This window comes from Uranotaenia lowii, chromosome 3 (assembly GCF_029784155.1).
Source record: "Uranotaenia lowii strain MFRU-FL chromosome 3, ASM2978415v1, whole genome shotgun sequence".
In the NCBI taxonomy this organism is placed as follows: Eukaryota; Metazoa; Arthropoda; class Insecta; order Diptera; family Culicidae; genus Uranotaenia; species Uranotaenia lowii.
In genome coordinates this window covers 150790253-150805394 of record NC_073693.1, presented here as the reverse complement: position 1 = coordinate 150805394, position 15142 = coordinate 150790253, and the positions used below count along the sequence as shown (strand labels likewise).

General features: G+C 39.5%; 1 protein-coding gene across 4 annotated transcripts in view; it reads right to left on the bottom strand.

Annotated features, from left to right (window-relative positions):
• The window catches only part of LOC129755058 (transient receptor potential cation channel trpm), a 423280-nt gene that overhangs the window by 223336 nt on the left and 184802 nt on the right, over positions 1–15142 (bottom strand). Inside the window, exon 2 of one of the 4 annotated variants that reach the window (XM_055751379.1) lies at positions 1731–1800. The exons of the other annotated variants lie outside the window; for them this stretch is intronic. Coding sequence (XP_055607354.1) covers positions 1731–1751 — 21 coding nt within the window. The 5' untranslated portion in view covers positions 1752–1800. The remainder of the gene's footprint in view (positions 1–1730; positions 1801–15142) is intronic. 4 annotated transcript variants of the gene reach the window in all.

Here is a 15142-nt window from a genome sequence, read left to right as displayed (position 1 = left end):
TGAAATAGTTTTGTTGAAAACACGACATTCAGCGTTTTGAATGCCAGAAAAAAACGATTAGAGCATGCATGATGTTATGATAGGTATCTTTGATATTTTAACAGTAATATTCCGATGCAACTATTATGATTATTCGAAGTTATGAAGGATCACCCGAGAAATTTTCAATTATGGAGGCCCTTTATAAAATTTCAAGCTTATCAAGTTTACAATAGAATCAAACTTTTACTCTTATCCGCAATTTGTTCACTCCTTCAACGATGTTTAAAACCAATGCATTTGAATTTAAAGGGTTTAACTTTGAAGATATTCGTATTTTCGGGAGATTATCCATTAGAAGTTTGATAAAAGTGGCTCATGGGCTTAGTCAACTGTTTTAAAGAAAGTTTTCATCCGTCCGGAAATAAATATTCACCACCCATAATCTGTTTCAGTTAGTCAGACGATCCCATTCACTCGCTGGAGCAGGAAAATTCGCCCATTAGTCAGGAGTAATGGACAATCCTCAAGGACCATGTCACTCGAATTTCCCACCATCACTAGAGTGGCTCCCTGATAGGATAACGAATCCTATGCAATGAAGTTGGTCGACGGAGGACGTGCACAAGATGCGAATGTGTTTTCTGTCTGTCCTCAGCCAGTAGACAGAGTATGTTAATGTCCTGCTCCTGTTCGTTCGATTTCAATGGCTGTTCGGTTGTTGGTTTGTGGTTAGGGGACTAGTTTACGCATCAGGGTGTCCCAAAAAATAAGAAAAATAAAAATAAAATATAGATTTTAGGATTAAGACTACACGTTAAAATTAAAAAATGAACCAAATTAGCATCAACATTAGAAAGCAAGCAGTTAATTTTATATGCTTTATATGACGCTTTGTGGAAAAAAATATTGGATGAAAACACAGTTTTTTATACATGTTCAGAACACAATGTCTCAGAATACCTTTCAAACTTGAGATTCAGTGCAATCCCTTCACGTTGTCAAATTTGGGATACGGTATTGATACGCTGATGATTCCCTTAAATCATGTAAGTCTAGTTTTGCAAGTGTTTTGATTTTCAAGTAGGTGTTCATTTAGTCGGATTTGATATATAAAACAAAAAATATCTTAAATTGTGACTTTTCTCTAGGAAATAAAATGAATTCTAGGAAATCTAGGAAATAAATTAAATTTTGATTCGAAATTGGTTCATTTTTATTTTTATCGTGTAGTGCATAATCCATAACATAATTTTAAAATAAATTAAAAATGTATTTCTTGTACAATTTTAGTACTTGGAATTTGTTTTTAATCTAATTTTTAAAATAGGACTTTTTTCAAAGATCGCGTTTGCGGAACCTATAAACAAGATTTTTTAAGTTGGTCCCATACAAAAGTGTGTTCTCCACACCTTAATCTATCATTTGGGGGTTGAGCTTGTGCGATTTTGGGACACCCTAATATGCATGTAGATGTATGGATCCCTGAGCCAGAATTAGCTGGTCCGGTAATATTCAACGTTCATCCAACCGACAATCCAACGCATACGGTAAACCATGAATGGCTGTCTGCCGGCTGCTGGACGGTTTGGGTGACGGTAATTTTCCAGTTGATTTGCGGTTATCATTCACTGCTGTTTGGAGTGACATCGTTAGGGAGCTTTATGGTAAAATGGGAGGCATCTTAGGAATTTGTATTCAAACCGCATTAGAGGGTAGAGTTAGTTTTTAGAAAATTGAAAGCTTCTTACCATAAAACCGTTATAAACCATTGTGTACGAAGCTGAATCTCCGCTATTTGTTCGACGGTCAGAATCGGTTCTGGAATAATGAAAATGCTCAATAGAAATGGAAAAAAAAACAACCTTACTTTAATAAACACCATCACCAAATTTAAACAAAATTTACCCCACAATCATTCGAAATGTTAACATTTTTCTGGAATTTTAAGTATTTATTATGTTTTTTTCAAGGCATAAATGCAAAATTGTTTATTGGTATAACGTAATATTGGAGTTTGTTTGGGCAGACCTTTTTGGATGGTTAAAAAAGACTTATCTTGTCGACGTTTAAAATTGAAACAGGCATTTCTTTTATCCATGCTAAACATTACGGTATCTGACGCCCTCATTCTCCATATTATTTCACAAATTATGATAAAATGACAACACTATGTAATCAAATTAAGGTAAAATATCGAGGGGTTTTGAAGAACTTTCAAAATTATTTGAATTTAAGGTGACGATTGGTCAAGATTGGTCAGAGTTTTTTTTATTCAGGATTAATTTCTCTTAATTTTTTAACTCTTACACTACTTTAGAAAGCAAAGTCCATTAAAAAGAGTCGGAAGAGCAGCAAAAAATCATGATCAAAGGAATTTCGATGTCCGTTAGTGAAGTCATTACTTCAGTTTCAAGCAAAAATATATTTGTATGATGAAAATATATTCAACAGATATATTTCAAAATTATTCTATCCATTTTGGCAAAAATGCTTGTTCTATTATAATAAAACAAAAGCTTGTGAGAATTTGTTTATTTTGGAATGTTGACGAAAATTACGACAGTTTAATAATATTTAAAGCCTGAGTGAGCGGTTTTCGACTTTTTTTAAAGATGAATAAGCCGGTATCAAAGTTACCGAAAAAAATATTAGTTTTTGATGAAAACAATTAATATCTGAAATTCTGTGATTCTAACCAAGAGGTCTTTGACGATTATCTGTTATGCTTTTTCAAAAAATTTGACAGAACATGTATATCAAAAATCGATAAATTGAGTTTCACTTATCATTTGCATTTTATATCACCAAAGTCATAATATAGCTTTAGAAATCCTGTCCCAATGATATAAACATAATCATAAAAATCTGGATCAAAATTCTAGAATCAAGAATGTATTTTTGAAGATAGTATCCTAAAAATATGTAAAATTGTACATTTTCCTGTGATTTCGACCACCTTGCTCAACCTCTCAATGCAATGATCCACTTCTTCTTCTTCTTCGTCTACTTGTGGAAAACTCATTTTCCACTGTTGGATCGGTAACGGAATGATCCACTTCAGAACTTCAATTAAAAAAAAAAGGAAGTTTTAACCGTTTGTAGGGAAAAAAAATCTAGGCTTTGAGGATAAGTTTTAATTGTGGATAAAAAAAATTAGAGAAAGTCAATAAGCGATTTAATGTCTAACGCTAAGAAGACGGTGATTTCTTTGAATATATATTTTTCACACTCTTAGTTATCACTGTGGTAAGCTCCAGAAGATTTTTTAACAGAAGTGATGGCGAATAGTACCATCGGTTTCAACAAGAATGTTGTAAGAACGAATGTTCACCAAAAAGTACTACAGACCCCGTTCGTTTTTGGCAACACAACACGAACATTTTGGGTTGCCAAAATCGAATGTTGCCAAAATCGAACGGTGTTTTTTTCAACTATTTTATCACTTATTACTACAATAAAATTACTATTATAATCACTTACGTTATTTTTAATCGGTTTAAGATCATTTTTATTAATTTTGTATTATATTTATATCATGTTTTTGATGCATTTAGCACTTTTCTTGTACGGTTTATAATAATTGTTTTTTTTTTGTCATATTTTCTCTTATTGTTATTCTTCATCATTTTTAAGTAATTTTTAGCATTTTAATTGTTTTGTTTGAACTTGTTTTTTGGTTATATGAAATTTTCATCATTTTTGAGTAGGGGGGGGGGGTATCGTGGGCCATGGGGAAACGTGGGCCACTTTTATGTGTTGATATGTGTTGAGATAAAAATCTCGAAACAACAGTCATCGTCGTCGCTTTGCTTGAGCATATATTCCTATATGTTATTGACTGAAATACGCATCATATGCTTTTTTTATTTATCAAGCTATAAAAAGTTAGAAAAATTTACTTACATAATTAAAAAAACACCCGCTAATTTCATCGATGGGGAGCCTAAAGTGCATAACAAAAATATGCTCATATGCTTATGATCTTTGTTTTGTCATGATCTTTCACGTGGAAAAGGAATTTTTGATGAAACATCAATAAGTCACACAAACACAACCAATTTGCAAATCATAGCTTGTGGGGAATCGTGGGCCACACATCTTGAATCACATATATTTTTATGTTTTTATACACATTCAGAACTTAAAATATGTTTTACCTATCTGCAATATTTTCTTACGCCAAATGAAGAGTTATGAAAAATATTTTGTCCATCCTATATAAGAAATTTTGCCAAAACGTTCGCGAGCCAGGTTTTGGAATTTATGCGATCGTACACAGCTCTCTTTTTTATTTCATCATCTGAAATTGCTTTTGAATAACGAAATGAATTAGGAAATCACAGTTTTGGGTCAACTCATAAACTTTGCATGTTATTAGATCAATTTGGATTTGGTGGCCCACGATTCTCCACCATTTTTCAAAATCCAAAAAATATTGCTTTTTTTCAAATAGTCAGAATGTGGGAAAAAGGACTTATTAAAAATTAAAAAAAACCTTATGATACCTTGAAAATGTAGAAAACCATACCATTTTTTATTTTCATTTTATCTTTTATAATAAAGAAGTTATGGAACAACTAAAAAAAGTAGCCCATGATTCCCCACTCTCCCATACTTTATAAAACAATCTATGTATAAAATCCTGTTTTTTTTTGTAATTATTGAATATTTGTTTATAATAAAACATTCCATTTTCAGTTTTCTTCAAGTTTTTACTTCAAACATAATATGATCCAAACTGTTTGCTGAAGGAACAGCGTGGAACTGAAATATTCCGACAGTAAACTGATGAAAATTGTTGTCCATGATTGTCCATTTCTCCCCGAGCGGCTTGAAAAATGCAACTCAGTGAACTTTTCGTTCTGAAACACTTGCCCTGCTCTGTTGCGACGCCGAGCGTTCACCCAATCAAAGAGCAGAGAAGCCTTCGCCAGGGTGAGAGCAAGAGAAAAAAATCAGCAAACTAATGCCATATTCGTTTTCATCTGGTGGAAAGATGGTTGTGCACCAACTGCTGTCATCTTCATATAAAAAAAAACGCTTTGACAGCACTTGGTGCACTACCGGTGCACCACCAGGATGAAAACGAATATGGCATAAGTGTAGGGGAGCAGCGGTGAAGTTACTCAGTTGGTTTGGTTCTTTCCCAACAAAAATATGAAATAGAAGAAGAAGAAACAATATCGTTTCATGTTGTTTATTTGCCAACTGCGGTAGGAAGAGAAGGAAAAAAATGCACTTCAGTTGTGTGTTTTGGGATTTCTCCTGCTCTCACAATAGTGCTGCTATTGGGGCACCGGTTTCGCTCGGCACTTGGCTTCGGCTTTGCTCGGAAACGAGTGTAGAGCATTTCGGAAGGAAGTGTGGTGCTCTGAAAATCGAAGCAGATAACAGTGCGATTTACACAGCGCGTGGTTGGATTTGAGAAGTGCTGACCAACCATGGTGAAATTAGTTATCATACAAAAATTAGCTGCAGAATCAGAATCATTCCATTCGGAAAAATAATCTATTATAAATAAAGTATAAAAAACTTATGATTCAAGTTCAAAATTTGGGATCAAATTGAAACTTCAAATTTGGAATTCAAAATTTATATTTAAAAAAAAATGAGCACCTCCTTATACAGTAGAACCCCGCTTTTCCGAGATAGTCGGGGGAAGGACCATCTTGGATAAGTGAAACCTCGGATTACACGATATGCATTGACAAACCCCTTTGCTTTTCTTATGGTATTGGCTAGGCATTCAGCAGTGATGTCCATTGAATTCATTGTTTTTAATGAAAAAAGACATACCCCTTTTAAACAGCTAATATCTTTTTTGCCTAATTAGATACGAAGTTACGGTCTTGGACAAAATTGTTCAGCGAAAAATTGACCGCCAAATGGTCCGGAGACTCGCAAATGCAAATCGGGCCTTCCTGATCCGGGATTCAATGTCTTCTCTGATCCCTTCATCAGGCGTTATCTGGCTACCAAGATACTAGCAGCACTCCACTTTCTCAACTTGTTGCATAGCTACCATGAAATTGAAAGGATTTACTGTGTTGATATCCATCAATTTGGTCTTTCCGACAATGATTTTGAGACCTGCTGCCTTAGAGCTTTCGGTTTTGTCGACGAATTTGCTCTTCATGTCTTGTTATCTTTGGTCGAGCAAAACAATATCATCTGCCAGGTCAAGGTCATTTAGCTACTCCATTGTTGAAGGATTCCACGGCAACCCTAGGTCTGGTTCAAAGTCAATCGATCCAGTCAAGATCTCATCCATTACTATGGCAAAAAGCAGCGGTGACAAAATAGACCCTCGTCTCACTCTAGCAGTTATCGGGATTGGTTCGGACAAGACACCGTTGCGCAAGACTTTGCACGAAAATGCCTCGTATTGTGCTTCGATGAGATGAACTAGTTTCTCTGGTACTCCTCTTAGCATTTGAGCAGCCCAGATGTTTTCATGGTTAAGTCGGTCGAATGATTTTTCGAAATCAACGAAAACCAGCAGAAGAGAGTCCTGGAATTCGTTGATTTGTTCCAGTATGATTCGTAGCGTTGTGATGTGATCTACACATAATCATCCGGATCGGAATCCAGCTTGTTGCCGTCGGAATGTAGCGTCGATTTTCTCCTGGATCCTGTTCAGGATCACTATGCAGAGTACTTTGAGGGTTGTACAAATCAGCGTTATCCCTCGCCAGTTATCGCACTCTGCCAGGTCTCCTTTCTTCGGGACCTTTACGAGGACACTCTGCATCCAGTCGGCCGAGAATGTTGCCGTATCCCAAATGTCAGCGAGGAGACGGTGCAACATTGGTGCTGACACGGCAGGGCCGGCTTTTAGCATTTCAGCAGGGATGCAATCGATCTCAGGTGCTTTGTTGCTTTTCATGTTTTTGATTGCCGCTTCTATTTCAGCCAGCGAGTGCGCTTTCGAGTTGACGCCATTTATGCGGCTTACTATTGGCGCTTCGTGCTGCGGGTTCTGTTGGCCATCGCTTTTCGTGTCTCGGAAGAGTTGTTCAAAATGCTCGGTCCAACGCTTGAGCTGATCTGTTCGATCTGTCAACATTTGTAACGACTTAGCCTTACCCGGAGTGCATAAAACTCAACACGCAATAATTTGTGTTTGATGAAACAAGAATTTTATTCAGCTTAATAGGCCGGACATTGAGTCGGCAAGCGTTAAGTTTTCTGATCGAGAAGCGCATAAATAATCTCTACAAATCATTTGGCACTTGGCCTAAACATCTCAATAATTAATAATGGCACGATATAATTAGTTTCATTCTGGAAACTCTACTGGTATTATGAATACTTATAAGCTAAATCTAACCTGTACCGCTGTCAACAAATTCATCGCTGCTGCAGATCATCGACGGGACCTCGGATCAAACACTACTATGCTCGCATGCATTTACTCCTCACGTTTTCCTTTCGCATGCATGCAAGTGTATTGACACTACCACTATTACGGTTCCTAGTTTATGCTGCGGTCATCCGAAAGTCTAAGCATGCATCCGAGACTTTCTGTTTTGTTCCTCTCTTCGCTGGCATGCACACATGCAACTCGTTCTCCCACGGCGACACGATTGTTATTATTCTCGCAGTTCAGATGACCCTCCGTCGATACTTCTTCTTAGGCATGCACACATGCAGAAATGTTCTCCCACGGCTTCAAAATCGGTGTTGTTTTGGCGGTTGGGATTATCTGTCTTCGGCTTCCTTCCTTGATAAGCACACATGCAAGTTTTCTCTCTCGACGAACACGGTAGTCGCTGTCGTTTTCAAAGTTATCCGCCTCAGTTCTCCTCTCCCCAATGATATCGAGCACAACGCGATATGAATTTTATACACACTCGGAGGGGTGAAGACTAGCGATCAGCTGATCGGGCTTCAAGCGTCGCATGCAATATTGACGCCGCGTTTCTGTCTTCCCAGAGGGAATCAGAATCGATTTAAAAAGGCCCTGAAAAATCATCCATTTAGTTCGCTTTAATTTGGCGCATGAGTATAAAAGTATCATACCTTCGTCTTCGACGAGGACCTTCTTCTGATCGATGTGTTCACCAATTCAACCAGAGCTATGGCAATCAGCTGCCCGATTCTCTACACCACCGGTAACTTTTGTAGGATTCTTCTTGCTACCACTGTGTGATGTTGTGTCTTCACGTAGAGCAATTTGTATGCGCATGGGAATGTTAACATTTATTTAATCTGGTCGAATAGAACGTAAGGGATCAACTTTACCTGTGTGTTGTGGTTGATGTTTCTTTTCTCACACGATCTCTACTTTTTCAGCATGCATGATTCCCAATGACATCCACACATGCTTAGATTGTCGGGGTTTATGCTCAAAGCCAGATTTTCGACACACTTGAACCGAGGTGTGGTTTTCCGGATTGACGGGATTGATTTTCCTCTTTGACTCGATGTTCCAACGGGAGTTTGATACTTTCTGGACAGTTCTTTTCCTCAACTGAGCTCCCACTACCTTTTGGAATAATTGGCTAGTTTTATTCGTTGAATTCCAAGCTCAACTGGGTGCAGTATGATTCTCGTCCTTTCAACGTGAGACGAATTTCTTGATGTCGTGTTGATTGTGCGGCTCGTCCGCGAATAGTTGGATCACCAATATTCTTTTTGCGATAGCCTGACGGAATCGAAATCCACTGCTAGATGGGTGATATTCAGTTGAGGATTATCATGCACTTGCTTTTGGGCGGAACTGGGAGTGACAATTCAGTCGGAGAACAGTAGATGCCATCGCAGTAGAGCGGCTATGCTCAGTACGTTGCTTTGAGCGGTACAGTGTTCGTTTGATTATGTATACTGCTTATCAGTGTTTCTCATTCTACGTATGTTGTTACTTTCAAAACTCATACAATGTAACACAACTCCAATCTTATCCCAAAAGAAATTTTCGGGGATTTTAAAGAATTCCCGAAAATTTCGCTAATGTTACGTGACTGTGCAGCCGGTTCGACAAATAGATTCCATTGTTGTACTTTAAGTACAATTTGTTGGACCTCGAACGATGATTACTTTGACGTTATACTAACACTGATTCGACAAAATTTTCCATTCGCTGGACCTCGAACGATGATTACTTTTATGTTATAGTAACACTGATTCGACAAAATTTCCCATTCGCTGGACCTCGAATGCAGTTGCATTGAGATGCAATACAAGACTTAATTTTCATTAGGTTTGCTTGCCCTCACAATGATTTGTGACAAAATTGCAAGATTTCGATGAACCATTTTTTGGAGTATGGTTTAGACTATCGTACTATGTTGTTATCCTTATTAATTACTTAAGTATTCTTGAGTAGTGTAGAATTGAGTTTTGGCTTTCTACAAGATTTCAGGTTATTTAAATGATTTAGCTTTAAAATTTCGTGCTTATTGAAATGATGTGGTTAATTCGAGCTTGCGCATTTTCTTGTTTCTATGTTGTTTTATGCGTGGAGATCAAATGTTAATTTATGCGATTTTTTGCGGTTTTCTAAAAGAGTTTTGTTCTAGTTTAGTGGTCGTGTTTGCAAGTTTTTGCTGCTAAGATTACCTGGCAGGTTAAGGCCACCTGGTTAAACTACAGTAATGGAGCGTGTTTTCGTGGCTTAATGCTCATAGTTGACATTTTATTGTGTACATAGCTGAACTAATGATCTTCCTTGATGTCCTTTGCATGGTAGACTCCTGTTTTGCCCGTTTTAACATCTTACAACAAGTAGTTGTTGCAACCTTGTTTCTGGCGCACGAGGCTGGGTATAAATTTCGGACCGAGCTTTTTGGTACGATGATCGATTGCAGAGGACTGTTCAAACGATCGCCTCCACACTACGTCTCCTATGTTGAAATCTCGGTTGCGTGCGCGCAGATCGTAGCGTTGTTTGCTGGTTTCATGGGATTTTTTGATGCGGGATAACACAAATTCTTGGATGTTTTTGATGATCTCTATTCGTAATTCCTGAGCTTTCACTGGATCATCTATCGTATTAAGATTTGCCATAGGATAGCCTTCTGTGAAGAGAATGTGATCTCGTCCAAAGTTGCAATAATGGGGACTGCATCCTAGCGTGTCGTGTTTGGTTGTATTCACGGCACAGACTATCTGCTGCAGGTGTTGGTCCCAGTCACGTTGGTCTACGTCCAAGAGAGATCTAATGCAGGTAACTAAGGTGCGATTCGTTCTTTCTGCGGCATTACACATGGGCGTATAAAAGGCAGTTTTCATGTGAATTACTTTATACCTTTTGAGCAATGATTGGAAGACTTGAGACAGAAATTGTGATCCAGAGTCGGAAACAATGATTCTGGGTGTTGAAAATCGTAAAAATACATAATTTTCCAGGAAACAGACCATCTGTTGAGCATTTGCAGTTCGAAAGGGTTCCACAATTACAAATTTGGTAATCCAATCTACGATGACTAAGAGAACGCTGAATCCTTTTCGGGATCGGGTCATCGGTCCTACCCAATCGATCGAGATAAGCTCCCATGGCAGCTTGGCTGGTTTCGGATTCCCTAGCGTTGGTGTTAAGGTACAGTTAGGGGCTTTGGACGCCTTACAGATGTCACAACTTCGAATGTACTTCTTGACATCCACGGACAAATTCGGCCAGTAATACTCTCGCTGTATTCTTTGGAACGTGCGTTCGTATCCCAGGTGTGCTGCTGTTGGTATGTCATGGAATCGTCGCAAGAGTTCTGCTCTCTCCGGTCCGGGTACGACCTTTTTCCACCGATGTGATCGACCTCCTGCATCGTTGAGGATAGAACAATTCTTGTAGAGAACATCTCCAACAACCCTGAAGTCCGGGAAACTGTTCTGATCCGCATTTACTTTCTTCCACAGTTCGTTGTACCATATGTCAGTGGAGTTAGGAGATGTCGTTGCTGAGACTGAATTGATCATTTCGATCCTGCTTAGACAATCTGGAACGATGTTTGAGCTTCCTTTCCTGTACTTAATGTCGAATGAGTATACGTTCAATCTCAGGATCCATCGAGCCAACAGCGGGGTAGGATTTTTCATGGTTTTCAGGTACAGAAGACTGGAGTGGTCACAAAAGACCGTGAAGTGCGTTACCTCCAAATATCCTCGAAATTTCTCTATGGATCTTATGACCGCAAGGCATTCACGATGTGTGACAGAGTACTTCCTTTCAGCAGGTGATAATTTTTGTGAGAAATAGCAAACGACTTGTTCGCCTTTGCTAGATTCTTGCGTCAGTACTGCTCCTATTGCCACGTCACTGGCATCACATGCAACTGCAAAGGGCTTCGAATAATCTGGTTTAGTAAGTACGGGTGCTGAAGTGAGCTGATTCTTCAGGGTTTGAAAGGCCTTTTCGCAATCTTCCGACCATTTAAATCTTGATTTCGCACGTGTGAGCTCTGTCAATGGGACTGCTGTTTCCGAGAAGTTCCGTATGAATCGTCGGTACCACCCGCACATTCCGATGAAGCGTTGCACCTGTTTTTTAGATGAGGGTGTTGGGAATTTGCTAATCACGTCAATCTTTGATTCGTCAACATGCCAACCATTTTCGTCTAGTACGTATCCAAGATAGTTCAGGCTTTTTCTGCAAAATATGGACTTATCTGAGTTGATTGTCAAACCAGCTTTGCTCAATCTCTGAGCAATCTCCTTTAAATGAGCAAGATGCTCTTCGAATGTTTCTGTTGCAAGTATAAGGTCGTCCAGATAAACGAAGACTCGTGGTTCTAAGTCGATAAAGATGTGGTTCATGACTCGAGAAAGTGCTTGACTTGCAGTCGATAACCCAAAGGGTACTACCTTAAACTGATAGTGTCCACGCTGTGGAATTGTAAAGGCCGTTTTTTGTCTGGACGAAGGCTCCAAAGGTATTTGCCAGAATGCTGATTCGAGATCTATGGATGACAGAAACTTGGATCCACTCAAATTATTCATTATGGACGCTATGTGAGGGATCGGATACGCTTCCTGCACGATGATGGAGTTTAATTTTCTAGCGTCTAAACAAAGCCTCATAGAACCATCTTTCTTCTTGACAGCCACAGTTGCGTTATTCCAAGGGCAACACATGGCCTCTTCAATAACGTTCAATTTCAGCATGCGATCTACCTCCTTGTTCAAGTCATCCAGTACAAACTTCGCCATGGGATAGTATATCTGTTTGAAGGGCGCTGCGGCTCCAGTATCGATGGTGTGCTGATAGATATTTGTGAGACCTAATCTTCCAGTGTTTTGTGTTGTGGGGAACTTCGAGATAGTTTCTTTGAGATTCTTTATTTCTGTTGACGGGAGCGATTCCACGATATCCTTGTTGACTTGTTGAGAGAGCGTTACACCACACACCATTGCTTTAATTCCAAACGCTTCCCAGAAGTCCATGCCTAAGATCAGAGACTTCGGCATGGATTCGATGAACAACACTGGAAGTATTTGCGTTTTGTCATTGTAAGCTATCGGTAAATATGCGAAAAATGATACTTTATGAGGTGAGTTGTCTACCGTTCGTATTTCTCCTTTGACTGGATATTTTGTTAAACCCAGTTCATCCGAAATGTTTGTTAGATCACCACCAATCAAGGAACAAGTTGCACCACTGTCAAGTAATCCTCGTAGAGTTCGGCCAAGAACAGTGACTTCAGCGTAAGGACGATTGTCAGAATCAATAGGGTTGATAAGTAAAGATTCGATCTTCCGAAAGTGTGGTAAGGTGGTGATGTTGGGGATGCTGCTTGAAGTGGAAGAGTTCTGCCTCCCCTTTAAAGACTCTCCCGTTTCCCGTTTCCCGAATAGGTTTGATGGTTGTCGGGCGATAATTGTCTCCACCTAGCTTGGCAGCTCTGACAATTTCTTGTTGTGCACCCTTTTCGGCCACAAGTGAAGCAAAAGATGAATGTTTTAGGATTCTGACACATTAGGTAGGTGTGTCCTGGGGTTTCGCATTGCCAGCAGTTCAGTGCGATTTTGGTTTTCTGACCGTTGTTGTTCAAAGAGTCCTCTGGATATCGTTGGTTTCTATTGATGGATCCCGGCTTTAAATGTAGCGCGTTGATGTTTTCGGTCATGGTCATCAGCTCGTCATCTGCGTTCATTGCAGTTTCCAGTTGAGAGAGTTCTCGTTCTTGATATTCTTCGGGTTCTATGTCCGATTCCTGCTCTGACACATTGTTTGCCAGCATGTTTACCTGATGTCGGCCGATGTTACGATAAGGAGCTGCTTGCGGCGGGGAGCTTAATCCGATTCCTCTGGTATTTGAGGGTTGAGGTGGCTTATTCCAGGCTGGACGGTACATAGTGGATGGGCGATTTTTTTATTGCATATGATCGGGATACTTCGAAATCTTTACAGACTTAAACTAGTTGTTGAACTGTAGTCACCTGCGATGCCGCTGCTATTGGAACGAAATCCGTGTTCAGATGAGATTTTATAATGAATAATTTCTCCGATTCTGGCATTGGAGGCTCAATAATTTCAAATATTGATATCAAGTCTCTGTAGAAGGAGGTAAAAGATTCGTTCCCGCCCTGGAACCTAAGATACAAGTCCTGTTTAAGAATCTCGGAGTAATATGGGGGAAGAAACTCTTTTTTGATTTCTGTCTTGAAGGCTGCCCACGAGTAGATGTATCGATAACTCCGTGTGTACCATTCGAGTGCACGACCCTTGAGCAGTTGCTTGATTGAACGCAGCAGTGTGATGTCGTCCATGCCTTCAGTCTCCGCATACATTTTTATCTGATTCAGGAATTCGCCTAGCTTTTGCGTGTTGTTTTCTCCTCCGTATTCCTCGATTTTCCATCTGTGGAGTGGTTGCGAAAATCTGTTCGGGTTGTTATTGTCCCCTATTCTGCTTTGCGGTGTTGCATTTGCATTAAATGCCGTTGATGAAAGTCCGTTTAGGTGCGGTTCGAAGCCTTCTCTTCTAACAGCTTCTCGATTGTAGAAATGTTGATGAGTATCTTGCCTTTGGTTGGAGATTTGATGCTGAAGTTGATAGCGTCTTTGCTTTTCCTCGTCCAAGTCTTTCTGGAGCTGTTCATATTGTGACTGTAACTGAGCGAACTGTTGTATTTGCTCTTGTTGCTGACGAAGTAAGTTCAAATACTGGTTGTGTAAGCTGTTGTCTGGCTGTAATGCTTGTTGTGAAGAATGAAATGGTGCTGATGGTCCCAGATGTTGTTGTTGTTGTGAAGCTTGCTGTGCCCAATGCTGGCGATCCCAATGCTGAGGCTCTTCTGGAACTGGGTAGTTGCTAGGAATTCGGTCGTGAGGTTGATGCTCGATGGGTTCTTGTTGTACCCGCTGTTCCTGGTTGATCCACGGGTTTTCTCGTCTATGCTGTTCTGATTCTTGCTGACCTCGATGCTGTTGTTTCCTTCTATTTTCTATTCGCTCATTGTTGTGTTGTTGCCCCATAAGTACATGTTGCTGAACCATTTCTTTAATGCTCGACTGAAGATTTGAGTTTTTAAATCTGTCTAGGGTTTCTTTGTCAGTATAAAGGATTTCCTGATCTCCCGCTTGTCCCTCTGTGTTTGCTGTCTGCTGCTCTAAACTCTCCTCGATTCTCTTCAAGGCTGCCTCAAGTTTCGAAATGGTTTTGTTCGCGTTTGCTGTTATCATCGTGTCTGTTATTAATGCCAACCGAAACCGATAATGCAGTAATCTCGAACGATACTTTTTCAATGCTTCACTTGATTTCTGCCTTATAGCTCCCTCTACGAGATGAACTATGGGCGATATTTTGGCTTGGCACTGATAGATGATAATCCACATCTGACATTACGTTCACTGATGAGGTGGGGATGTTCTTGTTCTTGGCCTCCTTATCTAAGATTGCTTCTAAGTTTTTTAATTTAACGCTACGATCCACATTTGGATTTGGTTTCACTCCGCGTAGAGCAAGCTCGAAAGAGAGCTCTTCATCCTCAAGATGGTTTATGTCCATCATCACGAAAAACCTTAATGCACACACTTATTTCACTTTAGAACCGCTATGACCACTTTTGACAGATGACAGAACTAGAACATATATTTTCGCTTAATCTTTCACGGGTTTGTTTAGTTGGGCGCCAATGTAACGACTTAGCCTTACCCGGAGTGCATAAAACTCAACACGCAATAATTTGTGTTTGATGAAACAAGAATTTTATTCAGCTTAATA